Source organism: Cherax quadricarinatus, chromosome 22 (assembly GCF_038502225.1).
Source record: "Cherax quadricarinatus isolate ZL_2023a chromosome 22, ASM3850222v1, whole genome shotgun sequence".
Taxonomy (NCBI): Eukaryota; Metazoa; Arthropoda; class Malacostraca; order Decapoda; family Parastacidae; genus Cherax; species Cherax quadricarinatus.
The window spans coordinates 30,152,594-30,176,885 of record NC_091313.1 but is presented as its reverse complement, the minus strand read 5'-3'; the positions used below and the strand labels follow the sequence as shown (position 1 = coordinate 30,176,885).

Sequence of the window (24,292 nt, the reverse complement as noted above, 5' to 3'; positions counted from 1 at the left end):
ACAGAGAGACAGAGAGAGCTGATGTAGGTAACAGCTCTTAGCTTGCCAATAAAGTTAGGAATCCTTAACCTGTAAATAGCTTGTCAATAAAGCTAGGGATCCTTAACCTTGTCAAACCCTGTGTAAAAAAAAAAAAAAAGAGAGAGAGAGAGAGAGAGAGAGAGAGAGCACGCAAAGCATACTTGCATTACTATTTTCTGTGCATGTACGGTCGTGTCATCAATACAGCGGACTAAGGCCGTTTTACTGGGAATTTGTCCATGTCCAATAGTCAATCAATTAAGTGGACAACATCCCCTAACCAATACTTTCAATATAACAGATTTTTAGCTATAGAAGAAATCCCTTCCTCTCCCCCCCCCCATTAATTAGTTTTATCTAAAGTTTATTGTTGGCAAAAGCCAATAAGTGGAAATGAAGACACTATGTAGAAGAGAATCATTCACTACAACATTTCCCCCCCAAGGCCAGACGTGAGTGAAATGCTGTATTAAAGAATTCTCTGCCACCAGCATCTATTTTTAAAAAGCATTAAAAGTTTAAGCTTACTTCTGATGATATGAGTTTCATATCCAAGCCAGACTTTGCTAATTTGGCCTGCTCCTCTTGGTCCAGCTTCGTGGGTTTGGGCGGCTTACTTGTAGTTCCATGTTTCTGAGGGGAAGTCAGATAACCAGTTTCAACCTGTTGAACCTGTTGTTAATGTTTGTGTTAGTATGTTACTAAGACTTTATGCAATGCAGGATTCTAATCTTTTAGGGGAATTAGACATGCAACAATTATTAGTGATCACAATACACACATTAAGTCCTGTATGAAGGGAAAACTAAAGCCACAAACATAGGTACAATTAAATAAAAAGAATAACCACAGAAACAAAAATATGCTCACAGAGTAAGGTAATAGTTAGACAAGCTAGAGAAGTTTCAAAACCACAGTAGGTATATATTTATGGATAAAAGATATGAATTTAATAGTGCTGTTATTTGAAGCATTTCTGCTGATTAGAGGACTCACAGATCATTATTATTTTATTTATGGGGGACCACTAAAACCCTTAGAGGTCATATAGCACCTGTGGAATGGGAGGGTATGGTCTGAGAGTAGCCCCATTTCCTTGAACCCTAATCCCTTCAACATCAAGGAAACTCCCATGAAAGGAGAGCAAACATGGAAATACACTAAATCTGTAGTATACCTTCAACAAGTTTAACTGCAGTGCCAAAAAATTGTTTGCCATATTATTTTAACACAATGACTGTTCCTCACCAAGGTAGGGTGACCCAAAACAGAAGGAAAGCTTCCACTGTCATTCATTCAATAGCTGTTATGCCAGAAGAGCGATGACACAGTCTAGCTGACCCTCTGAACTGCAACATCCCCACCCCTCCTTCAGAGTGGAGGCACTGTACCTCCCACCTTTAGGGCTAAAGTTTTCAATAAATTTACATATACTATGAAGTCTTTTGTGTAGAGAATTATGTTTTAAGACCAAGAAAATGTGATAAAGGCAACAGAGAGGCACGGGTCACTGAGATGACATGAACAATTCTGCTAAGAATTAGCAATTTCAATCTGAAAAAAAACAGATTGGGAAGAGACCCTCAAATGAAAGGAGAAATGAAAAGCAAGGTTAATAGATATCATAACAAAGAATATCTTCATATGTTAAAAGAGGCAATAATGAGAATGAGACAGAAATAAGCCAACCAGACAAAACCTAAAATTCACACATAATAATAATAATAATAATAATAATAATAATAATAATAATAATAATAATAATAATATCTTTATTTCTACAAGTACATGTACAAGGTATACAGGCCTAGCTGACATCAATGACATACTTCTACATAGAAAGCCACTTGTTGTGGAGAGCATTTCAGGCAAATTAGGTCAGTTTTGTCCCAGGATGCAACCCACACCAGTCAACTAACACCCAGGTACCCATTTTATACTGATGGGTGAACAGGGATAGCAGGTGTCATGGAAACACGTCCTAATGTTTTCCAGCTGTACCGGCGATTCAGACTCCAGACCTCAGTATGTGAGCTGAGTGTGATAGTGATCATCAGACAAGGGCCTTGGTAATACACCTACCATTCAACTCACAACATGCTCGACATACAACCACTCAACTTACGACCATCTTTTGTATGCCAAATTTCAGAGAAATAAACAACTGTTTGTGTTGTACACAGTGTTTATCCTAAACCTTACAATATAAAATACAGTACTAACAGCATAAAAACTACAGTAAAAAATGAAACACCTAAATAAAACAATAAAATAAAATCATTACAAAAATCTGATGTTGATATTCTATAGTAAGGTTCGACTTACGTCCATTTTGACTTACAACTGGTTGGTCGGAACCAAGCTCGGTCATAAGTCCGATGGTACCAGTATTATAATTCACAAAACCGTAATAATATGATTGCAAGCAAACCACAGTATTGGTGGGGTCAGAACTCATGGCAAGTGAGTTGTAAAACTCCAAGAACAATAAGAGACTTGGAGTATATGAGTGGTAAATAATACCAACAAGATGATCAATCAGACACACTGAATAAAGATACCCAGACGTTGCACACTTGTCTAATTCATCAATAACAGAGTTGAATGAGGGAAAACAACCATAAGAAATATTGCAACATAGAGTATTGAAAGACGAGAGGGTAAAGAAATACTTGAAGGAGATGATTGTGGTAAAAAAAAAAATCTATGAGACTAGAGAAACTCTCACCTTGACAGTGAGCAAGGGGAACTGATGCTGTCAGGAAAACAAATCTAATAATCTACAACACTTCAAAGAAAACAGAAGAGATACCAGACACATTGGAATTAATCAACATAGTGTAGTATTAATGTTTAAAAATAAAAACAGGCAAAGTACACTGAAAAATGCAGAAGGTAATAGAAATCGGGTAGTAAACCATTAGGAAAGGCTATGGTTTACATTGAACCAACAGCATGGGATTAGAGAAGGAATGTCAAGCCTTATGAGCCTCATAGAACTTTACACCTGGGGAAAAGGTTGACAGCATATGCCTGGACTGTCAGAAGGCCTTTGATATGGTGTCCCACAAACAACTAATTTACAAACTTAAAGAATGTCCTTAGGAATTAAGAGAAGTACTCTTTTGGGTGACTATATGCAGTACCGAGAAACGTTAGGCAGGGCCAATGCTTCGCCTGAGAAGTAAAAATGTTGATGGTAGGAAAAGTAATACATGGAGATACCAAACGTTCACTACTTCCACATATACCACTCAAAATGCTGCCCAACAACTATGGGCTTTGCAATCTGTACACTAACTACAAACCCACTCATTGTGTGCTTTAAAAAATTACATGTATTATTATTATTATTATAATTATTATGATTATATTGTTATTGTTATTATTATGATGCAATACATATGAGGACAGCCTACCTGAAGAGCTCAAATCATACAAGGCAATGATTGCAGTTGATGCAAAGCTCACAAGGAAATTAGAAATGCTAGAGAAATACAAAAAACCTGCAGGATGACATGAACAAGCTGCAAGAATGATCCTGTAATTTCTTCAATAAAATACTGTATTATACAGAATTAATCCTTAAACTGTCCAAGCAGATCTACGTACACATGCATAGTGCTCCAAAAGTAGATCTACATTTTTTTTACATTTTTTTTTTCAACCATTCGGCCGTCTCCCACCGAGGCAGGGTGACCCAAAAAGAAAGAAAATCCAAAAAAAGAAAATACTTTCATCATCATTCATCACTTTCATCTCACTCATACATAATCATTGTTTTTGCAGAGGTGCCCAGAATACAAAAGTTTAGAAGTATATACGTATAAAAATACACAATATATTCCTCCAAACTGCCAATATCTCAAACCCCTCCTTTAGAGTGCAGGCATTGTACTTCCCATTTCCAGGACTCAAGTCTGGTTATATAAAATAACCGGTTTCCCTGAATCCCTTCACTAAATATTACCCTGCTCACACTCCAACAGCTCGTCAAGTTCCAAATACCATTTGTCTCCATTCACTCCTATCTAACACGCTCACGCACGCTTGCTGGAAGTCCAAACCCCTAGCCCACAACACCTCCTTTACCCCCTCCCTCCAACCTTTTCGAGGACGACCTTTACCCCACCTTCCTTCCCCTACAGATTTATACGCTCTCCATGTCATTCTACTTTGATCCATTCTCTCTAAATGACCAAACCACCTCAACAAACCCTCTTCAGCCCTCTGACTAATACTTTTATTAACTCCACACCTTCTCCTAATTTCCACACTCCGAATTTTCTGCATAATATTTACGCCACACATTGCCCTTAGACAGGACATCTCCACTGCCTCCAACTGCCTCCTCGCTGCAGCATTTACAACCTAAGCTTCACACTCATATAAGAGTGTTGGTACTACTACTATACTTTCATACATTCCCTTCTTTGCCTCCATAGATAACATTTTTTGCCTCCACATATACCTCAATGCACCACTCACCTTTTTTCCTTCATCAATTCTGTGATTAACTTCATCCTTCATAAGTCCATCCGCTGACACGTCAACTCCCAAATATCTGAAAACATTCACTTCTTCCGTACTCCTCCCCAATTTGATATCCAATTTTTCTTTATCTAAATCATTTGATACTCTCATCACCTTACTCTTTTCTATGTTCACTTTCAACTTTCTACCTTTACACACACTCCCAAATTCATCCACTAACCTTTGCAATTTTTCTTTAGAATCTCCCATAAGCACAGTATCATCAGCAAAAAGTAAGTGTGTCACTTCCCTTTTTGCATTTAATTCCCCATAATTTAATCCCACCCCTCTCCCAAACACCCTAGCATTTACTCCTTTTACAACCCCATCTATAAATATATTAAACAACCATGGTGACATTACACATCCCTGTCCAAGACCTACTTTTACCGGGAAATAGTCTCCCTTTCTTCTACACACCCTAACCCGAGCCTCACTATCCTCATAAAAATTCTTTACAGCATTTAGTAACTTACCACCTATTCCATATATGTACTTGCAACATCTGCCACATTGCTTCCCTATCCACTCTATCATATGCTTTTTCTAAATCCATAAATGCAATAAAAACTTCTCTACCTTTATCTAAATACTACTCACATATATGCTTCAATGTAAACACTTGATCTACACATCCCCTACCCACTCTAAAACCTCCTTGCTCATCCTCAATTCTACATTCTGTCTTACCTCTAATTCTTTCAATAATAACCCTACCGTACACTTTTCCTGATATACTCAGTAAACTTATTCCTCTATAATTTTTACAATCTCTTTTGTCCCCCTTCCCTTTATATAAAGGGACTATACATGCTCTCTGCCAATCCCTAGGTACCTTCCCCTCTTTTATACATTTATTAAACAAAAATACCAACCATTCTAACACTATGTCCCCCCCTGCTTTTAACATTTCTGTCATGATCCCGTCAGTTCCAGCTACTTTACCCCCTTTCATTCTATGTAATGCCTCATGTTCCTCCCCCACACTCACATCCTGCTCTTCTTTGCTCCTAAACGATGGTGTACCTCCCTGGCCAGTGCATGAAATTACTGCCTCCCTTTCTTTGTCAGACATTTAAAAGTTCCTCAAAATATTCTCGCCATCTACCCAAAACCTCCATCTCCCCATCTACTAACTCCCCTACTCTGCTTTTTTAACTGACAAATCCATACTTTCCCTAGGCTTTTTAACTTGTTTAACTCACTCCAAATTTTTTTTCTTATTTTCATTAAAATTTCTTGACAGTACCTCCCCCACTCCGGCCTATCATTCATTTGCATGCCTGCTGGAAGTCCAAGCCCCTCGCACACTCCTTTTCCGAACCACCTCAACAACCCTTCCTCAGCCCTCTGGACAACAGTTTTGGTAATCCCGCACCTCCTCCTAACTTCCAAACTACGAATTCTCTGCATTATATTCACACCACACATTGCCCTCAGACATGACATCTCCACTGCCACTCTCTCACTCTCCAGTTCTTTGTCTCCACAGACTCCTCTTTTTCCCTCATCAACTTCACCTGATATTCAATCTTTTCTAATCTTTTTGTTATCCTCATAACCTTTTTACTCTCCATATATTCTGCTCTTCTTATAACACTTCTGCTTTGTAAATACCTCTCATAAGCTACCTTCTTTCTCTTTTATGGCCACACTATTTGTCCTCCTTACTCGCCATTACCCTATCTTCAAATCATTCTTCCCATCCTAAACTCTGTTTTTAACTTGCATTTCATAACTTGTTTTTCCAAATCATAAAATTTCTTGACAGCCTAACTCTAAAAAACTTCACCTTTCTTTTACTCTCCAAATATCTGTATACTTATTTATCCTCTCTTAAAATATGTATTCTTATAACAGACCTCTCATAAGCTACACTTTTTCTCATTTTATCACACCCTTTTTTATCATTCCACCAATCGAATTTACACTCATATTCTCTTTTCTCCTTCCATTTCATTTAACAATATTAGATCAAAGTTTCTTGTTTTTTTAAGCAACCCGTTTTTCTTCAAATATATATATATATAAAAAAAAAAGATCTACTTTTTTTTACATACTTTCAAATGTTGAAAAAACATAAATCTACGTTTGGACAGTTTAAGAGTTAAAACGTGCTGAATTAAAAAAAAAAATTAAATGAGTGAAATGGCAATATTTCCACATTTAATGAAAGTAGACTAATTTTTCTCCATATACCATACTACTATGATCTATCCATTTGTCACAGAGGATCTGTGCATAGATTTCAACAGTCATCGACTAACTCAAGTCACAGTATAAAGTCTGTAATAATAACTAACTCGGGCTTGGAACAACACCCACAACTCTTACACAGATCCTCATAATAATTAAATGCACAAGTCCTTCATATATTCTCTCCTATGCACTTTATATCTACAAAATCCTATATTAAACTTTTAACCTTAACTGAACAAAATACTAAAGTGAAAACACTCATCGCAAAGCCTATTTTGACTATTGCATGTGCATTTTCCATATACTCTGCTGCTAAAGCTATACAAAACCTGACTGCATGAGTCTCCTGTCTGGGAGAAACTGATCTCTCCTGGTTGTTTCATTGCTTGGTTTTTATTAAAGCCAATCGATTGCATAAGGGCCATTGTGACTGTATGTCATTTGTACACCATGTAGTGGTTAGCTGCTGAGGCATGATCTTGTCAGGTATGGGCATAAAGACACAACAGGCAGAATAAGTTACCAAAAACTTCTTTATGCAAAACAAGCTTTTATTGGGCCTAAATTTTGCTCAAGGTTGAACTTTATCAAGCCACACAGAAGATACTTTTTTGCGCATATACATGTATACTCAAGGAGTGCGAGGTAAGAACAATAAAGAACTGTATGCCAGGTGCTGATGATGTGGGTAATGAAGCACTACAGTATACCTATTAATCCAATATTAACCATAGGTTTGAACAGTAGTTGAATTTATAGACTTGCCGTTTTCCATGTAAGATATTGTGTGCTAAGCACTTTGCTAGGATGAAGGAACTACGGCTCTGTTCAATAGTTTGTTGTGCTCAAGATCGCTAATTCCAGGCACCGTCAGGTTCTGTCTCATTCTTTAAAAATCAACTTGGTCTAATTTCACTCCAAAAGTTATGCATTTTTGCTCCACTGAATGAAACCCATGAAACCCTATCCACTCCCTAAGAAAACAACACAGTAAAGCGCCTTATCTTTTCAACAGGCAGTTCTACTCACCAAAGCACTGAGGAGAAGTGGTACTAACTTAGCAGTAGTCACATCAGAAAAACCACTTGCAACATCACCAGACCTGGACACATGCAGAACCAATTAACAGCAGTGATTTACAGGCTGTGATAAACAATATACAGGAAAGTGCCCCACAGCTTATGCACCAGAATTTGGGAACATCAGTAAGCTTGCAGGACTTGCGACACAAACAGTACAGGTGTTATTTATTAAGACAATCATGCACACTTTTTGGTGTATAAAAATGCCAAACTTATTAAAGACTGAGACAGATCTCGATGGCGGTGCAGGAATCAGTGATCATAGTCTTAACAAATGCTACTAAACAGACCCAGGGTGCCTTCGGCCTAGTAAAACCCATGGAAAACAGCATGTTCAGTAATCTAACAACAGGCTAAGGGGGCTGACCAACTACCAAGGATAAGCTATTGATCACCCTCAGATTTACTTCTCTCCTTATACTGTCTCCAGTGCTATAATCACCTGTACTCAACTGAAGAAGCCTAGTGAGCTGGGTAAACAAGTCACCAATAAAGGTGCTGTATCTACCTGTTAAACAGGTATTTTACTCATCAACTTAACAGAATTGTATACCATTTATAGTAAAAAAAATCCAGCAAAACTTCAAACAAACAATAAATCAGTAAGCCAGCGCAGTGCTCTGTGATCCACATCATCAGCACCTGCCATACGACTCTTCATTACAAAACAAGCAAATTATATTTCTTTGTGCAGTACACAAAATGTAGTTTGCATGTAATATTGTTAAACACATAAGAAAACCACTAGAATGCTGTGGATTTTGGACAGTGTTCTAAACTCACTCTTTGTGAAAATATACACATGCAAGAAGTATTATCTGCACGACTTGACAGAGCTCAGCCCTGACCAAAAACACTCCAATAAAAGCTTTTTCTACATATTGTGCTCTGAATCCCTTAGATGTAATAATTCTCCAAAACAAATTCATAGACATAGTTCTCTTAACTACAGTTTCCCCGTCAGTAACAAAGCAAGAGTATTATTATTATAATTTTAGTATTTTTCTAGCTGTCTTTGTAATTCTGGGAACTCTCTGCAGTTAACATTTTCTATATTTTTACATTTTTCTTTTTTGCATAGACACCAACTGCTGCTCTTATTTTAGCTTAAATGAACAGTGAAAAGCTTTTCTAAGCATTTTTCTACCATACAGCTGAAGGCAATTTTACAATTTGCAATTGCAGCATATGAATTTCTTACAACTTTGTTATATAGTATTATCTTCTGGTGGCAATTTTTTGTCAGTGATAACTTCTAGATCCCTCTTTTTATTTACTACTACTATATTCATGGAGAAGTGCCCTGGAGAAGGGACACAATTAGGTATGATCCAATGGAAATATAGCTCCTATTCTCTAAATCAAGAATCCTTCACCAGCATGAAGGTGCTTCCTTAACCTGTTAACTGTCCAAACGTAGATCTACGTTCTCTCGCCCAGCACTCCAAATATTTTGAAAAATAAAAAATTCATTTCTTTTACAGGGTCATTACTTACTGAGATTTGAGCCCGCGAACTTGGCACTTGATGATCACCTGACTGCAACATGGAGCGCTGCCACTTGCAGAAATTCTACATATTTACCGTTTTTTCCATTTTTTTAATTTTCTTGGTTTTTATGATATGATAATTATGTTTTAAAGTAAATCCTTTGATTTCAATGCCAACTGTTATTTATATACCAATATTATAAACAAAGTTACACAAACACACATGTACACACTGATAGGTGATTTTGCACACCTGGCTAAATCACATTCTATTATCTACAACTATTTACAAGTACAGTATTTACATGTCCCACTGTTGTTTCTAGAACTCCACAATTGTATGATACTCCATAAAGCATAGATTCACACAGAGTGCCACCCCACATTGGTGACATATGAATCGTGTGTCCTTCTGCTGTTGGAGTCATTTTGTGGTGGTAGCACACACAACATACTTTTTCTGTGAATACTTCTTCTTTGGGGTAGGTGGTATTGGTATCAGGTAGTGACAATTAGGAATGATTCGGTCTGGTACTTCCCCGACTGGCTGTGGTTGTGGTCAGGGGACATGTCACTGTTGAGGGGCAGATACAGGTGTGGTACCATACTTTTTTGCTATCTGTTTTATGACATTCAGGGAGAATTCTGCTCTGTTTTATGACATTCAGGGAGAATTTTGCAAAACGTTGTCGTTTTCCAGTCTTTATTTCATACATATTGAATGCATTGAGCACTGTAATGTCTACAAGGTGGAAAAATAGTTTTATATACCACTTGTGACTCCTATGCACACAGTCAATGAACCCTATCATCATATCACACTTGTCAACTAGTCGCATATTGTTCATGTAGTCGACCACACCAGCTGGCTTGACAATACGTTGATTGGTGTCCCGGTTCACTTTGTCTGTACCATCTCGCTTTTGTGGATAGTTGACAGTAATGTCATGTCCCATTTGTCATGCCACATCAGTGCCATGATGTTATTGGCATGAAACACTTGCACTGTACTGTCAACACTGCCTCCACTGAACCTTGGCATATGTTTTCTATTCCTTCTCATTGTTCCACATATATCAGTATTGTTCACACGAAGAAAATCAGCAAGCAAAGGGCTTGTATACCAGTTGTCTGTGAACAATGTATGACCCTTGCCAAGATATGGTTCCATCATCTTGCAAACAACATCACCAGAAATGTCCAACATCCATCTGTCATCATTGAATGTGTTTCTCCCAGTGTAGACAGTGACATTCAACACAAGACCAGTCTCACAGTCACACATAACAATAAGTTTTATACCAAAGCGATTACGTTTGCTCAGTATATATTGCTTGAATGAGAGGCGTCCCTTGAACAAAATCAAGGACTCGTTGACAACAATGTTCTTGAAGGGATAAAAGTATGCACTGAATTTCTGCTTCATATACATAAACACTTCAAGGATTTTGTATAGAAAGTCATTTCCTGTCTGAGAAGTGCAACATTCGTAGCAACAGAGTGAATCTGTTGCAAGGAAGGAGGTCATGGAATACAGGAGTACTTATGAAAGTCTGTGGACCAGTAATGTGCTATATTTTGCTTATATTTATGTGGCATAAGCATGACAGTGACGAGGAATAAATACATTTCAGCCACAGTTGTATCTTTCCACCTAATCAGCTGTGATGATTCTGCAACCTCTGTGTTGTCCATGATAAAGCGGTAATAATTGTTCATCTGGGTCACTATCAAGTTCATTAGAGGTTCGTCAAAGTATAACTTGAAAAAGTTTAACTCTGTAGACTCATTTGTTATGGGACATTCTGGAAGGATGCCACTGTCACTTGCATCAAAATCAAAAGGCTGCAGCATGAATATACTTTGTGTCCAGTTCCACTCGTGGTCACATGGTGCAGAGTGGACCTGTGGCATAGGGCCAGGGGGAGCAGGAGGAGGGACAAGAGTGGAGGCAGCACATGGCTGACAGGGTGCCGCACGGTCCTCTGTCTGTCCACCCACTGCGCCACGTGCTTCAGGCAACATGCCCACCACCACTTCCTCTTCCTCCATCCCTGCATATTCTCCATCATTATCACTATCACTAGCAGTGGCCAAGGTTTTGGATCATGACCTCCCACAACCCTTGGGGATTGCATATGGCACACTGCCTGAACATAGGCTACAGCACCTAAAAGTACACTTCACTGGTGAGTAATGAATATCACTATCACTAGATGAATCCTCTACTGGCATAAAATCAATCTCATCGTCACTTTCATCACTTTTACTATCACTGAAACCACGGGGAAATGATAATTTCCTCTTGCGTGATTGCCTATGGGTAGTAATATTGGCCACTCAAGAGGTGCTTGGCCCAGTGTCTTGTGTGGCCACACAAGCTATCCAAGAAGTGCTTGGCCCAGGGTCTGGCATGGCCACACTGGCCATCCCAGAAGTGCTTGGCCCAGGGTCTTGTGTGGCCACACTGGCCATCCCAGAAGTGCTTGGCCCAGGGTCTGGTGTGGCCACACTGGCCACCCCAGAAGTGCTTGGCTGGGGGTCTGGCATGGCCACACTGTCCACCCCAGAGGTGATGGGCTGAGGGTCATCTGGGTTATCGTCGACATTTTCAATAATTCCTTGATCATTAGTGGCCATAACGTTGTCAAATCCACTAAACTCATGTTCTATACTACTTTCCTCAAATATGAGTGTTAATACGATGAGGCGTTAGAGAATCATGAGGGTGTGCCATGATGTTGACCCAAGATGGAGCTGAATGTAACTGATGCTACCATGAGGTACCCAGGCATTCCTGATTTTTTTCATACAGCGAGCACCGAGTGTGCAGACCCATTCTCTCGTGTCTAAGCCACTCAGGCCTATCGCGCCAAATTTTCAGCCAGGAGAAATAAAACGTATATCTATGTTCAGAGCGCTAGCAGTAAGAATGTAGACCTACGTTTGGACAGTTTACGGTTTAAAGGGTCCTCTCTAACTCTATTAATATTTTATCACACAATCTGTATTCTCCATGTGATTATAAAATGTTATATTAACCCATTTTCATTACATAGCAACTATCTACATGAAATTTCACTATCCATCTTTCACTCCATTTATTCAGTTTATCAAAGTTTTCTTGTAGAGATGTACAGTCATTCTGCACAAAATTTTTGCAGCATTCACAAACACATGCTAGTTTACAGAAGTGAATTTTTTTTTATTTTTCTGGCAAATCATTTTATAAAGTGAAAACATAAACAGGACAAGCATGCTACTGGCGACATTTTACTGCGAGGGTATTTTACTTCTTACCAGTGCTCACATTTTCTTTCATACAAAATTTCTCTCATCCACTGTACTTGTCTGTGGAATATTTTTACAACAATGACGAAGATTACATGCAGACTCTAATGAAATTATTTTGTCACTCACTAAGTTCGCTCTTTCCTTTGTTGAAGACGTTAATATGTGTGAAAATAATTAAGGTCTGAAGGATTTTTTTATATCCTCAAATAGATGAAAGGAAAACTCATTATTTAATAGGAAAGGAAAATTTTAAAGATCTGAAGAACGTGTAACAGAAGATTCAAGGAGGTTGAAAGTCAAACTGGTAGCCAAGAAGCTCTAAAGCCAAACAAAGAAATGCACGAGGCATTCAAAGTAAATATCACTGCCAAAATATTAATAAGTACATAATTATAAAGCATACTGTTTATACTATATGAGCATTCAATGTAAATTTGATAATCGTCACTAATGGCACAGGCGTTAACAGAGCCATGCTGCTGGACATACCCCCGGGCGTGGTAGGGACATGTACACCTGCTTCTCTGGTGGTTTGTTCTCCGCTGTGATCTGGTCGCCTATGTCCTTGGTCAGGCTCTTGACGTCGCCCACCAAATTTAGCCACATGTCGGCAAATACTGAATCAAGGCAAGAGCAGAGAGAAACAAGGTATAATAATTTTAAAAAACAAACATGTAAGCAGGTAAATGAGAAAACTTAACAAGTTTAGGGTATCCACTTCAAGCATGATGCAGGAGCAATGCAAATGGTAAAGAGGATAAAGCCTCTTGGCTTAACATGAGCAATAGGAAATAATTATTAATATCTGCCATGTCTTAAGAGGACAGTTTGGCTGAGTCAGGAAAATGAGTTCTCAATCAAATGGATAACTCATTACTGACCAATATGATGATGCTATCTTCTGAGTGAACAAATGATAGACTGAACCATAAACTGGACCTTTGGAAGTACTATATATAGATAGGTGATGGATTATGGTCATGCTTGAAGATTTACCTACCTACAATACCCTGTCTTACCTTCAACATTTTCTTTGGCAATCTTGGAAGTAGGATATAAGCAGAGGGTCTGCGCTGCAGTTACAACCTGAGGGCCATATATCCTTAGGTTGATCTCTCCATACTTGGCTGCCACCTGAAGAGAATCTGTTGTGGCTATGTGTCGTAACAATTTACACACCTGTAACAAACATTACACTTACTGTAAGTTCAAAACAAATGATAATACCTACAAACTAGTTTTATTTCTACAGTAAGAGAGAGTGAAATCTTATTCAGTTTGCTTTATTGGTTTATATCCTAACCATAATGCCTAAGCATAATAGAGGCTCTCTTTGCATTGCAACCCATTATTGTAAATACAAAATTTCAATGTACTATTTGCAAAGACATAAATAAATAAATAAATAAATAAAAATAAATAGGTCACCCCTATTTCACAAGCTGCTGTTTGTAGAGAAAACCACTAGCTCAGAACCCGACATAAATTGGCCAATCAGAGTACAGTACAGTGGACCCCCGCATAACGATCACCTCCGAATGCGACCAATTATGTAAGTGTATTTATGTAAGTGCGTTTGTACGTGTATGTTTGGGGGTCTGGAATGGACTAATCTACTTCACAATATTCCTTATGGGAACAAATTCGGTCAGTACTGGCACCTGAACATACTTCTGGAGTGAAAAAATATCGTTAACCGGGGGTCCACTGTATTTACTATGGTGTCTCCCCATTACTAGTCACTATAAGCATACATTGTGCAATGTGCTCTTCCCATACAGACACTATTATAATATAGGAATGACACTTAATGACTGCACATTTTGTGTAATTTTGTTTAGCAATTAGGTATACATTAGGAAACAATTTCACTTAGTAATTACCCACACTCCACATGACCTCTTGTAGCTGCTCTATTTACAAAAAATTTATATAAACTTTCCCCAATTCATAACCAATTTCTGTTTGGGAAGCAGTACAAGACTTTTATCCCAGTGCTATTTATTTCAGGTTAATTACATGATGCAATACACTGAGTTGTATCATGCCATGAATACTTATTTTTATCATAGTGTGTACAAAGTGTGTTAAGACATTATGTAGTATATGTTATTAGTATGAAAATTCTCAAGCCACTCTTGTAATTATATTTATTTGGTAGTAATCTAAGGTTTATCAAAATGTAAACAGTGAACAGGGTGTTGCTTCACTGAAGAACAACAAATAACAATAATCATCTATCACACACAGCATTCAGAGCAATCAACCTCCATCATGTACAACATTCTGAACAATCAACCTCATGGAAAAAATAAAAAATAGGCCACATAAAGAATACAGAATGTGATAAAATATTGAAGCCATCAAAAAAAGAGATAGATAGGCCTAGAAGTCACCATAGACAGTGTGTGTTGTCAAAAGATCAAAACTCTATACACATAAAGGGCCCCAAAATATGGAATTCATTACCAGAAGATACTAAAGTAACCCAGTCTAAAAATCAATTTAAGACTCTTCTCAGAAGCCACTTAATCACCCTAGACTAAATGCTAAATACTCAGTACTCACATACTCAATATGTATTCCCATATCATAATTTCAATAATTACTTTTGAACCTTTTATCCATTGTCAACAGGGATATAATTGAATCATTGTTTTCACAAAAAGCATTTCTGAATATATGAATATATCTTCTGTCTTATATAAATTAGATTCACTTAAAATTAATAACCTACTGTACAATTATGATATAATTGATATTCTACTGTACAACTATGATATAATTCTTAGTGTTAAGTAGTCAGTAAGCTAATAATGTTAAGTCGCCCCATAATGCCTAGGTATAATAGAGGCTCTCTTTGCATTGTAACCCATTATTGTAAATACATAATCTCAATGTACTAGTTGCAAAGACATAAATAAATAAATAAAATAAATAAATGAGAAACTCCAGTGAGACACTGGCCAACATTAAAAATAGCCTTCAGATACATGGATGGAAAAGTGCTAAAAAATAAAAAAGAATGTCCTACACATAATATGTTCAACCAAAATTGGAATATACAGCAGTGATATGGTGTTCACAACTAAAAATTGCACATAGAAAAGCTCTAAAACTTCAAAAATCGAACTACAACCATGGCTCATGAACAAAGCATCAGATGTGCCCTCAATAGCTAGCAAAAGGCAAACAGGAGAAATGACAGCCGCATATAAAATTATAAAAAATATAAAACAATTGATGATACAATCAACAAGGACAACATGAGACCATAATTATAGGTACTGAAAAATTACTAAACAGTTCTTTACAGAGTGATAGAACAATGTAATGGGTGATAAGTGTTTTAACAAGAAATTTAAAAAAATACAATAAATAAGGCCTTAGGATGGAACACAAGAAGCATAACTCTGCTACAGGAGCAAAAAGTATTTACATGTAGGCAATTATGTACAAACATTACAAACAATCTCCATGGGGAAGTGGAGAAGAATCCTTCCTCCGTAAGATGCATGTCATAAGAGGCAACTAAAATGCCAGGAGGAAGGGGCTAGTAACCCCTGTATAAATTACTAAATCTAAAAAGAAGAAAAACATTACATTTCTTCTCTTTCGGGTCACCCTGCCTTAGTTTGAGACAACTGTTGTTTAAAAAATATATAAACAACATTAAAAACAATAATAATTTGTCACAATTTTCATAGCAGTCATTTGTATCCTCACCCACCACAATAATGTTAAGTCTCATACACACACAAACACCCATCACCTTACCTCTTGAATGTGCTCGATGTGTTCAAGGAAGCGGTCAGCGTACTCATCCAGCCTCTCCTGGTCAGTGGCCAATCCTGCATTTTTGAGGGCACTGATGAGCTCGCTCTCCTCACATGTCCCACGTACCAGCTCTTCTGCCTGAGATACATATGGCACAAGGGGGGCATACCTCTTACCTTCATTGTGCATATATAATGAAAATATCTTTTTAAAATACTCAGCATTCATGAGAAACACCTTAAGTGAAAAGTGAGCAGGCAGCTTTGACCTCCATGAGAGCTTCTGTCATATGATAGATTCATCACAAAAGCACTCAGGCTTTCATTTTTGTTAAAGTAAATTTGCAAATTAGTGTCGTTTGACCAAAACTGGTCAAAACACTTTGATGATTTAATAAAAAATTCAAATGAACTTCATTGGCTTGAGACAGTGGGAGACTGGCCCGAGTAAATTCGTTTTTCATCATTCTGTCATGCAGGAAGATGGGAAAGTACATCTATGGCACATCCAACAAAATCAGTTGATTCATGAACGCCACTACTGCCAAGCCTGGACTGGACTACAGGTACGTCCGGAAGTTTGCACCGACAAATGATGTAACTAACTAAAAGTAAACGCTACCAGATCAACTACTGTCATACCCTATGTCATTATTTGTTGAATGCAAAAAAAAAAAAAAAAAAAAAGTCATGAATTCAGAGACAACTCAAATCAAATGTTCTAGATATGTCAAAAAGTATTTTACCAACAGTAGCATATTATCAGAAAGTCTATAAAAAATCCTAACTTTGCCTATAACTCATAACCACTGCAACTTGCCTAAATACAACTATCCAGTATAATTTGCTAAATACAGTGGACCCTCGACTAACGCTATTAATCCGTTCCTGAGAGCTCATCGTTAGTCAAAATAATCGTTAGTCAAGTTAATTTTCCCCATAAGAAATAATGGAAATCAAATTAATCCGTGCAAGACACCCAAAAGTATTGAAAAAAAAAAATTTAACACATGAAATATTAATTTTAATACACACAAACTGAAGAAGACATGCACAGTTACATGACACTTACCTTTATTGAAGATCTGGTGATGATTGATGGGATGGGAAGAGGGGAGTGTGTTGATGGTCTTAGTGTTTAGAAGGGGAATCCCCTTCCATTAGGACTTGAGGTGGCAAGTCCTTTTTTGGGGTTACTTCCCTTCTTTTAATGCCACTAGGACCAGCTTGAGAGTCACTGGACCTCTGTCGCACAACATATCTGCCCATAGAGGCCTGTACCTCCCGTTCCTTTATGACATTCCTAAAGTGCTTCACAACATTGTCAGTGTCACCATTAAACACTTGTTCAGGTTTCAGTCCTTCACTGTCTATGTACTCCTTGAATTCCTGCACATATTTTTCAGCTGCTTTTTGGTCCAAACTGGCAGCCTCACCATGCCTTATCACACTATGTATGCCACTACGATTCTTAAATCTCTCAAACCAACCTTTGCTGGCCTTAAATTCACTCACATCACCACTAGTTGCTGGCATTTTTCTAATTAAATCGTCATGCAACTTCCTAGCCTTTTCACATATGATCGCTTGAGAGATGCCATCTCCTGCTATCTGTTTTTCGTTTATCCATACCAATAACAGTCTCTCAACATCTTCTATCACTTGCAATCTCAGTTTCGAAAACATAGTTGCACCTTTGGCAAGAACAGCTTCCTTGATTGCCGTTTTCTTGGCCACAATAGTAGCGATGGTTGATTGGGGTTTTGTGTACAGCCTGGCCAGCTCGGAGACATGCACTCCACTTTCATACTTAGCAATGATCTCTTTCTTCATATCCATAGTAATTCTCACCCTTTTTGCTGTAGGGTTGGCACTAGAAGCTTTCTTGGGGCCCATGGTGACTTATTTTGCAGGTGCAATCACTAAAAAGACTGTGATAATATGAAATGTTCCGATTGTATGCTTGGAAGCGACCGTGGTGGCTGGCTGGCTTGTAAACACTGACCAGAAGTGGACGCGTTTCAGACGGAACGAATAGTGTTGGTCAAAATTTTTAGCGCTAATCAAGGCAAAATTTTTGCGATAAAATGTATCGCTAGTCAGATTTATCGTTAATCGATGCCATCGCTGGTCGAGGGTCCACTGTACTGAGTATTGCAAATGCCGTACTTGTAACTCAAAATCCGGTCAGCTACATAATAATATTTTAGGACCAAATTCATGGCTCTGTCAACAACTCAGAGCTTTATATTCATGGTACTGCATATAGAACCGGCAAGTAAATGAAGAGGACAAGTACAACACTTGGGTATCTTTACTGTGGAGATGTTTTACCAACCAGTGGCTTTATTAATCCACTACAAAGAACAATACTTCAGATGGTGAAGAAAAAGTAGTGATTTGAGGTAATCAGTCTCTCAGCTTTGAAAGGAGGCATTCAGTCCATCAATCTTGATGACTCTGAAGTATTTGCCTGAGGACGGAGACTTAGATACTGGGGACAGAAGTGAAGTAGTTCAGAGATGGTACCGCAGCAAGGAGGAACTCATTAGTAGAAGGTCATTCTAATAGGTTAGGAAAACATTAGACTTCTAGAAGGATTTTCAGTACTATAATTCCAAAATGTACCATTAATACATAATACTTGTTTGACACAGAAACATCTTGAAATCTTGGTAAATACATAGAATTCTTCTTCAACCCTAATGCTTGCCTAACCTATTGGCATGACCTTCTTTCACTAGTGAAAGCCACCAACCTGTGAGGCTGTCTCTACACTGTATCATCTCTCCTGTCTCCAGTAGATAAATCTCCATCTATATGCAACTACTCTACATTCATCAAGAGTGATGGACAGAACACCTTTCAAAGATGTGAGACTGATCTCCTCAAACTACCACATCAAGTCTTCCAAGAAAGTTATAAAAAATAATAATCTAAAAAATTACAAAATAGGAAAAAGCAATTTGGGGTTGTAGGAGTGGAGTACAACACCGACCTGCACTAGTGCGGTGGTTTGGAGCTGATGTTTCATCTCCCTGGTAGCAGCGAGCACTGTGTTGATAGCAGTCTCTAGCTCGTCCCCAGGCGACGGCGGCTCCTTCTGCTCCTGACACCACGCATCAACATTTAACACATAAAATAAAACAATACATGACACAATAAAACAATAAGTAAATATTAATGAAATTATTTCAAATACACCTACCATCCGACTTATGACCGAGTTCGGTTCTGAGAAACCGGTCATAAGTCGAAATGGTCGTAAGTCGAACTTTACTACTGAATATCAACAAAACATTTTTGTAATGACTTTATTTTATTGTTTTATTTTGGTATTTCACGTTTCACTTTACTTTTTATGCTGTTAGTACTGTATTTTATACTGTAAGGTTTAGGATAAACACTTTGTACAACACAAATAGCTGCTTATTTCCCAGAAATTTGGCATAAAAAACACGGTCGTAAGTCGAGTGGTCGTAAGTCGAGCAGGTCGTAAGTCGGATGGTAGGTGTATTACGGATGGGTTTAAAAGCAAAGTAATATTTTTACCCACAGTTAAGATCTGTAATTGCTTGGGAAAATTTAATCTGAACACCTGAATATTTTGCCACACAATTGTTCAATGGTTTATTTTGGAAAAGATTCTGAAAGGTTTGTGAGAACAGTGAATTTTGGCTGAGAAACAAAAATAAAAAAATCAAGTCTCCCAGTATTAAATTTAGCAAAAATTTTATTTCCAGAAATTATAGGTCAGCCTAAAAAAACAAGATAAGACCAAGCCAAAAGCATCTGCTTATGATATTTACATTTACCTTAACACCATGAGAGCAAGTGACACTCACCAGATTAACTCCAACCCGTAAGAGCTGGTTAACTTGGAGTCGTATCCTGTCTGTTAGAAGGAGGATGTTCTCCCTGTGTTCGTGTGTGGTGTAGGCAGAGTCAGTGAAGTCCTGCATACGCTCACAGATTGTGTCCACCGCCTGAACGCCACACCCACAATGGAGAACGCAAGCAAAATAGTAGTTGGAGCTAGAGAGAATGGAGTTTGCATTCAAGATGGAACTGTGAACTAAAAAAATATAAATGTTAAGGAACGAAATCTGAATGCGGAGGACAGGGAGGTTCGTAGGTCAATGTAACAAGTGACACATGAAGGATAACATTCCCCTGAGGGTCGCAACAGCAAAATACAAGACATTCTCGTTCCCAAACGGTGAGAATTTGTAGGACACAAGGGATAATTTGCAAACAATTATCCCAGTAGAGAAGTAAACTAAATTTTGCCATTTGGGTAACCCATGAAGATGCACTCATCGCTAGGTCAGCCAGGATGAGTAAGTTTTTAAACAAGATTGGTGCAGTTGCCTGTTGGGGGGCCTGAAAATACAAAAATTTACCGGAGTTACTGTTAAATTTGGTGGAGATTTTCTACTCGATACACAGTTGCTAGGTAACCTTATAGTGAAGTTAGGTGAGGTAGTGAAGTGAGGGGAGGTAGTGAAGTGAGGTAGTGAAGTGAGGTGAGGTAGTGAAGTGAGGGGAGGTAGTGAAGTAAGGTGAGGTAGTGAAGTGAGGTAGTGAAGTGAGGTGAGGTAGTGAAGTGAGGTGAGGTAGTGAAGTGAGGGGAGGTAGTGAAGTGAGGGGAGGTAGTGAAGTAAGGTGAGGTAGTGAAGTGAGGGGAGGTAGTGAAGTAAGGTGAGGTAGTGAAGTGAGGTGAGGTAGTGAAGTGAGGTGAGGTGAGGTAGTGAAGTGAGGGGAGGTAGTGAAGTGAGGGGAGGTAGTGAAGTAAGGTGAGGTAGTGAAGTAAGGTGAGGTAGTGAAGTGAGGTAGTGAAGTGAGGTGAGGTAGTGAAGTGAGGTGAGGTAGTGAAGTGAGGGGATGGAGTGAAGTAAGGTGAGGTAGTGAAGTGAGGTGAGGTAGTGAAGTGAGGTGAGGTAGTGAAGTGAGGTGAGGTAGTGAAGTGAGGTGAGGTAGTGAAGTGAGGGGAGGTAGTGAAGTAAGGTGAGGTAGTGAAGTGAGGTGAGGTAGTGAAGCGAGGGAGGTAGTGAAGTGAGGTGGTGAGGTGAGGTAGTGAGGTGAGGTGGGGTAAAGAGGTGAAGTAGTGAAGTGAGGTTGAAGTAGTGAAGTGAGGTTGAAGTAGTGAAGTGAGGGTGAATTAGTGAAGTGATGTGAGGTAGTGAGATGAGGTGAGGTAGTGAAGCGAGGTGAAGTAGTGAAGTGAGGTAGTGAGGTGAGGTAAGGTACCTGACAGAGACGATCCCTGACAGCTGGTCCACACAGTGTCATCCTGGTCATCTCCACAGAGTCTTCAAGGTGACGGATGGCACCATACATGGTGTGATTGTTATCCCAGTCCTCCTGCAACACAGTGCACCTCTTAAACATCTGTTGCAACACAGCATACCTCTTAAACCTCTGTTGCAGCACAGCATACCTCTTAAACATCTGTTGCAACACAGCATACCTCTTAAACATCTGTTGCAACACAGCATACCTCTTAAACATCTGTTGCAACACAGCATACCTCTTAAACATCTGTTGCAACACAGCGTAAGTCTTAAACCTCTGTTGCAACACAGCATACCTCTTAAACATCTGTTGCAACACAGCATACCTCTTAAGCATCTATTGCAGCACAACATACCTCTTAAATATCTGTTGCAACACAGCATACCTCTTAAATATCTGTTGCAACACAGCATACCTCTTAAACATCTGTTGCAACACAGCATACCTCTTAAACATCTGCTGTAACACAGCATGCCTGTTTTATACACCTGCTGAAATATAGCTGTTGCAATTCGAAACATCTGTTATATATACCTGCTGAAATACAGCACACCTGTTGCATGCACCTGCTGCAATACATTTGTTGCAATGCAGTACACCTGTTATATATACCTGCTGAAATACAGCACACTTGTTATACACCTGCTACAGTGAAGTACACCTGTTATACACCAGTTAAAACAGTACACCTGCTACAATACAATACACCTGTTATGTCATTGTAAGATAAGAGACATCTGTTATTTACCTGCTGTAACAGAACACCTGTTATAAGCCTGCTGCAACATAGTACACCTGTTATACACCTGCTACACACAGTACATCTGTTATACACCTGCTACACACAGTATAACTGTTATACACCTGTTACACACAGTACATCTGTTATACACCTGCTACACAGTATAACTGTTATACACCTGCTACACACAGTACATGTTATACACCTGCTACACACAGTATAACTGTTATACACCTGCTACACACAGTACATCTGTTATACACCTGCTACACACAGTATAACTGTTATACACCTGCTACACACAGTACATCTGTTATACACCTGCTACACACAGTATAACTGTTATACACCTGCTACACACAGTACATCTGTTATACACCTGTTACACACAGTATAACTGTTATACACCTGCTACACACAGTACATGTTATACACCTGCTACACACAGTATAACTGTTATACACCTGCTACACACAGTACATCTGTTATACACCTGCTACACACAGTATAACTGTTATACACCTGCTACATGACAGTACACCTATTATACACCTGCTACAAAAACTACACCTGCTACAATAGAGTACACCTGTTATACACCTGCTACAACGCTACACTTGTTATACACCTGCTACAACACAGAACACCTGTTATACACTTGCTACATCACTACACTTGTCATACACCTGCTACAACACAGTACACCTGGAGTTTACCTGGAGAGAGTTCCGGGGGTCAACGCCCCCGCGGCCCGGTCTGTGACCAGGCCTCCTGGTGGATCAGAGCCTGATCAACCAGGCTGTTACTGCTGGCTGCACGCAAACCAACGTACGCGCCACAGCCCGGCTGGTCAGGAACCGACTTTAGGTGCTTGTCCAGTGCCAGCTTGAAGGCTGCCAGAGGTCTGTTGGTAATCCCCCTTATGTATGCTGGGAGGCAGTTGAACAGTCTCGGGCCCCTGACACTTATTGTATGGTCTCTTAACGTGCTAGTGACACCCCTGCTCTTCATTGGGGGGGATGTTGCATCGTCTGCCAAGTCTTTTGCTTTCGTAGTGAGTGATTTTCGTGTGCAAGTTCGGTACTAGTCCCTCTAGGATTTTCCAGGTGTATATAATCATGTATCTCTCCCGCCTGCGTTCCAGGGAATACAGGTTCAGGAACCTCAAGCGCTCCCAGTAATTGAGGTGTTTTATCTCCGTTATGCGCGCCGTGAAGGTTCTCTGTACATTTTCTAGGTCAGCAATTTCACCTGCCTGTTACACACCTGCTACAACGCTACACCTGTTATACACCTGCTACACCTGCTACAACAAACTAAGCTTATTTTGATAAAGGTACACATATGTACACATACGTGCCTATCACCTGAATGTGTACATATGTGTACCTGTACTTGAATAAACTTATTTACTTGCCTATCACTGTAACATGCATGTACTGTCATCTGATCCTCTCTTTAATGTTACTGTAAATAATTCAGTTTACCCCATTCCTAGTATATATTCTTTTATTGTGACCGATTTTCACATAGTTGAGTTACATAGCTGTTTTAACTTTAAAGGTTTAAATAATAGGAGTGACGAGGACCCCAGTGGCAATAAGCAAGTCTGATTTTTTTTTTTTTTGAGGAGGGGGGTTATCATAGGTAACTTACCCATATGTTACAATGTATGATAACTGTACTTATGTGTACCTGTGCCTAAATAAACGTACTTTAGTTACTAATCCCCAAAAAAGTCTGATCAAGTGACATGCTGCACCTTAACAGACTTGTTATTCATCTTCTGCAACATAGTACAGTGTACAGTAAGTATCTTGAAGAATACATACCATCTTTCATGATGAATATGCAACATGT

General features: G+C 38.8%; 1 protein-coding gene across 6 annotated transcripts in view; it reads right to left on the bottom strand.

The window, feature by feature from the left end:
* alpha-Catr (alpha-catenin related) overlaps positions 1 to 24,292 on the bottom strand; it is a 375,248-nt gene that overhangs the window by 40,652 nt on the left and 310,304 nt on the right. For 4 of the 6 annotated variants that reach the window (XM_053778134.2, XM_053778135.2, XM_070087621.1 and 1 more), the window contains exons 6-12: positions 21,646 to 21,759; positions 20,241 to 20,381; positions 19,394 to 19,504; positions 16,397 to 16,534; positions 13,639 to 13,798; positions 13,109 to 13,236; positions 550 to 693 (exon numbers count right to left, since the gene is read on the bottom strand). In XM_053778134.2, coding sequence (XP_053634109.1) covers positions 550 to 693; positions 13,109 to 13,236; positions 13,639 to 13,798; positions 16,397 to 16,534; positions 19,394 to 19,504; positions 20,241 to 20,381; positions 21,646 to 21,759 — 936 coding nt within the window. The remainder of the gene's footprint in view (positions 1 to 549; positions 694 to 13,108; positions 13,237 to 13,638; positions 13,799 to 16,396; positions 16,535 to 19,393; positions 19,505 to 20,240; positions 20,382 to 21,645; positions 21,760 to 24,292) is intronic. The other 2 variants (XM_053778133.2, XM_053778130.2) reach the window with 2 other exon arrangements.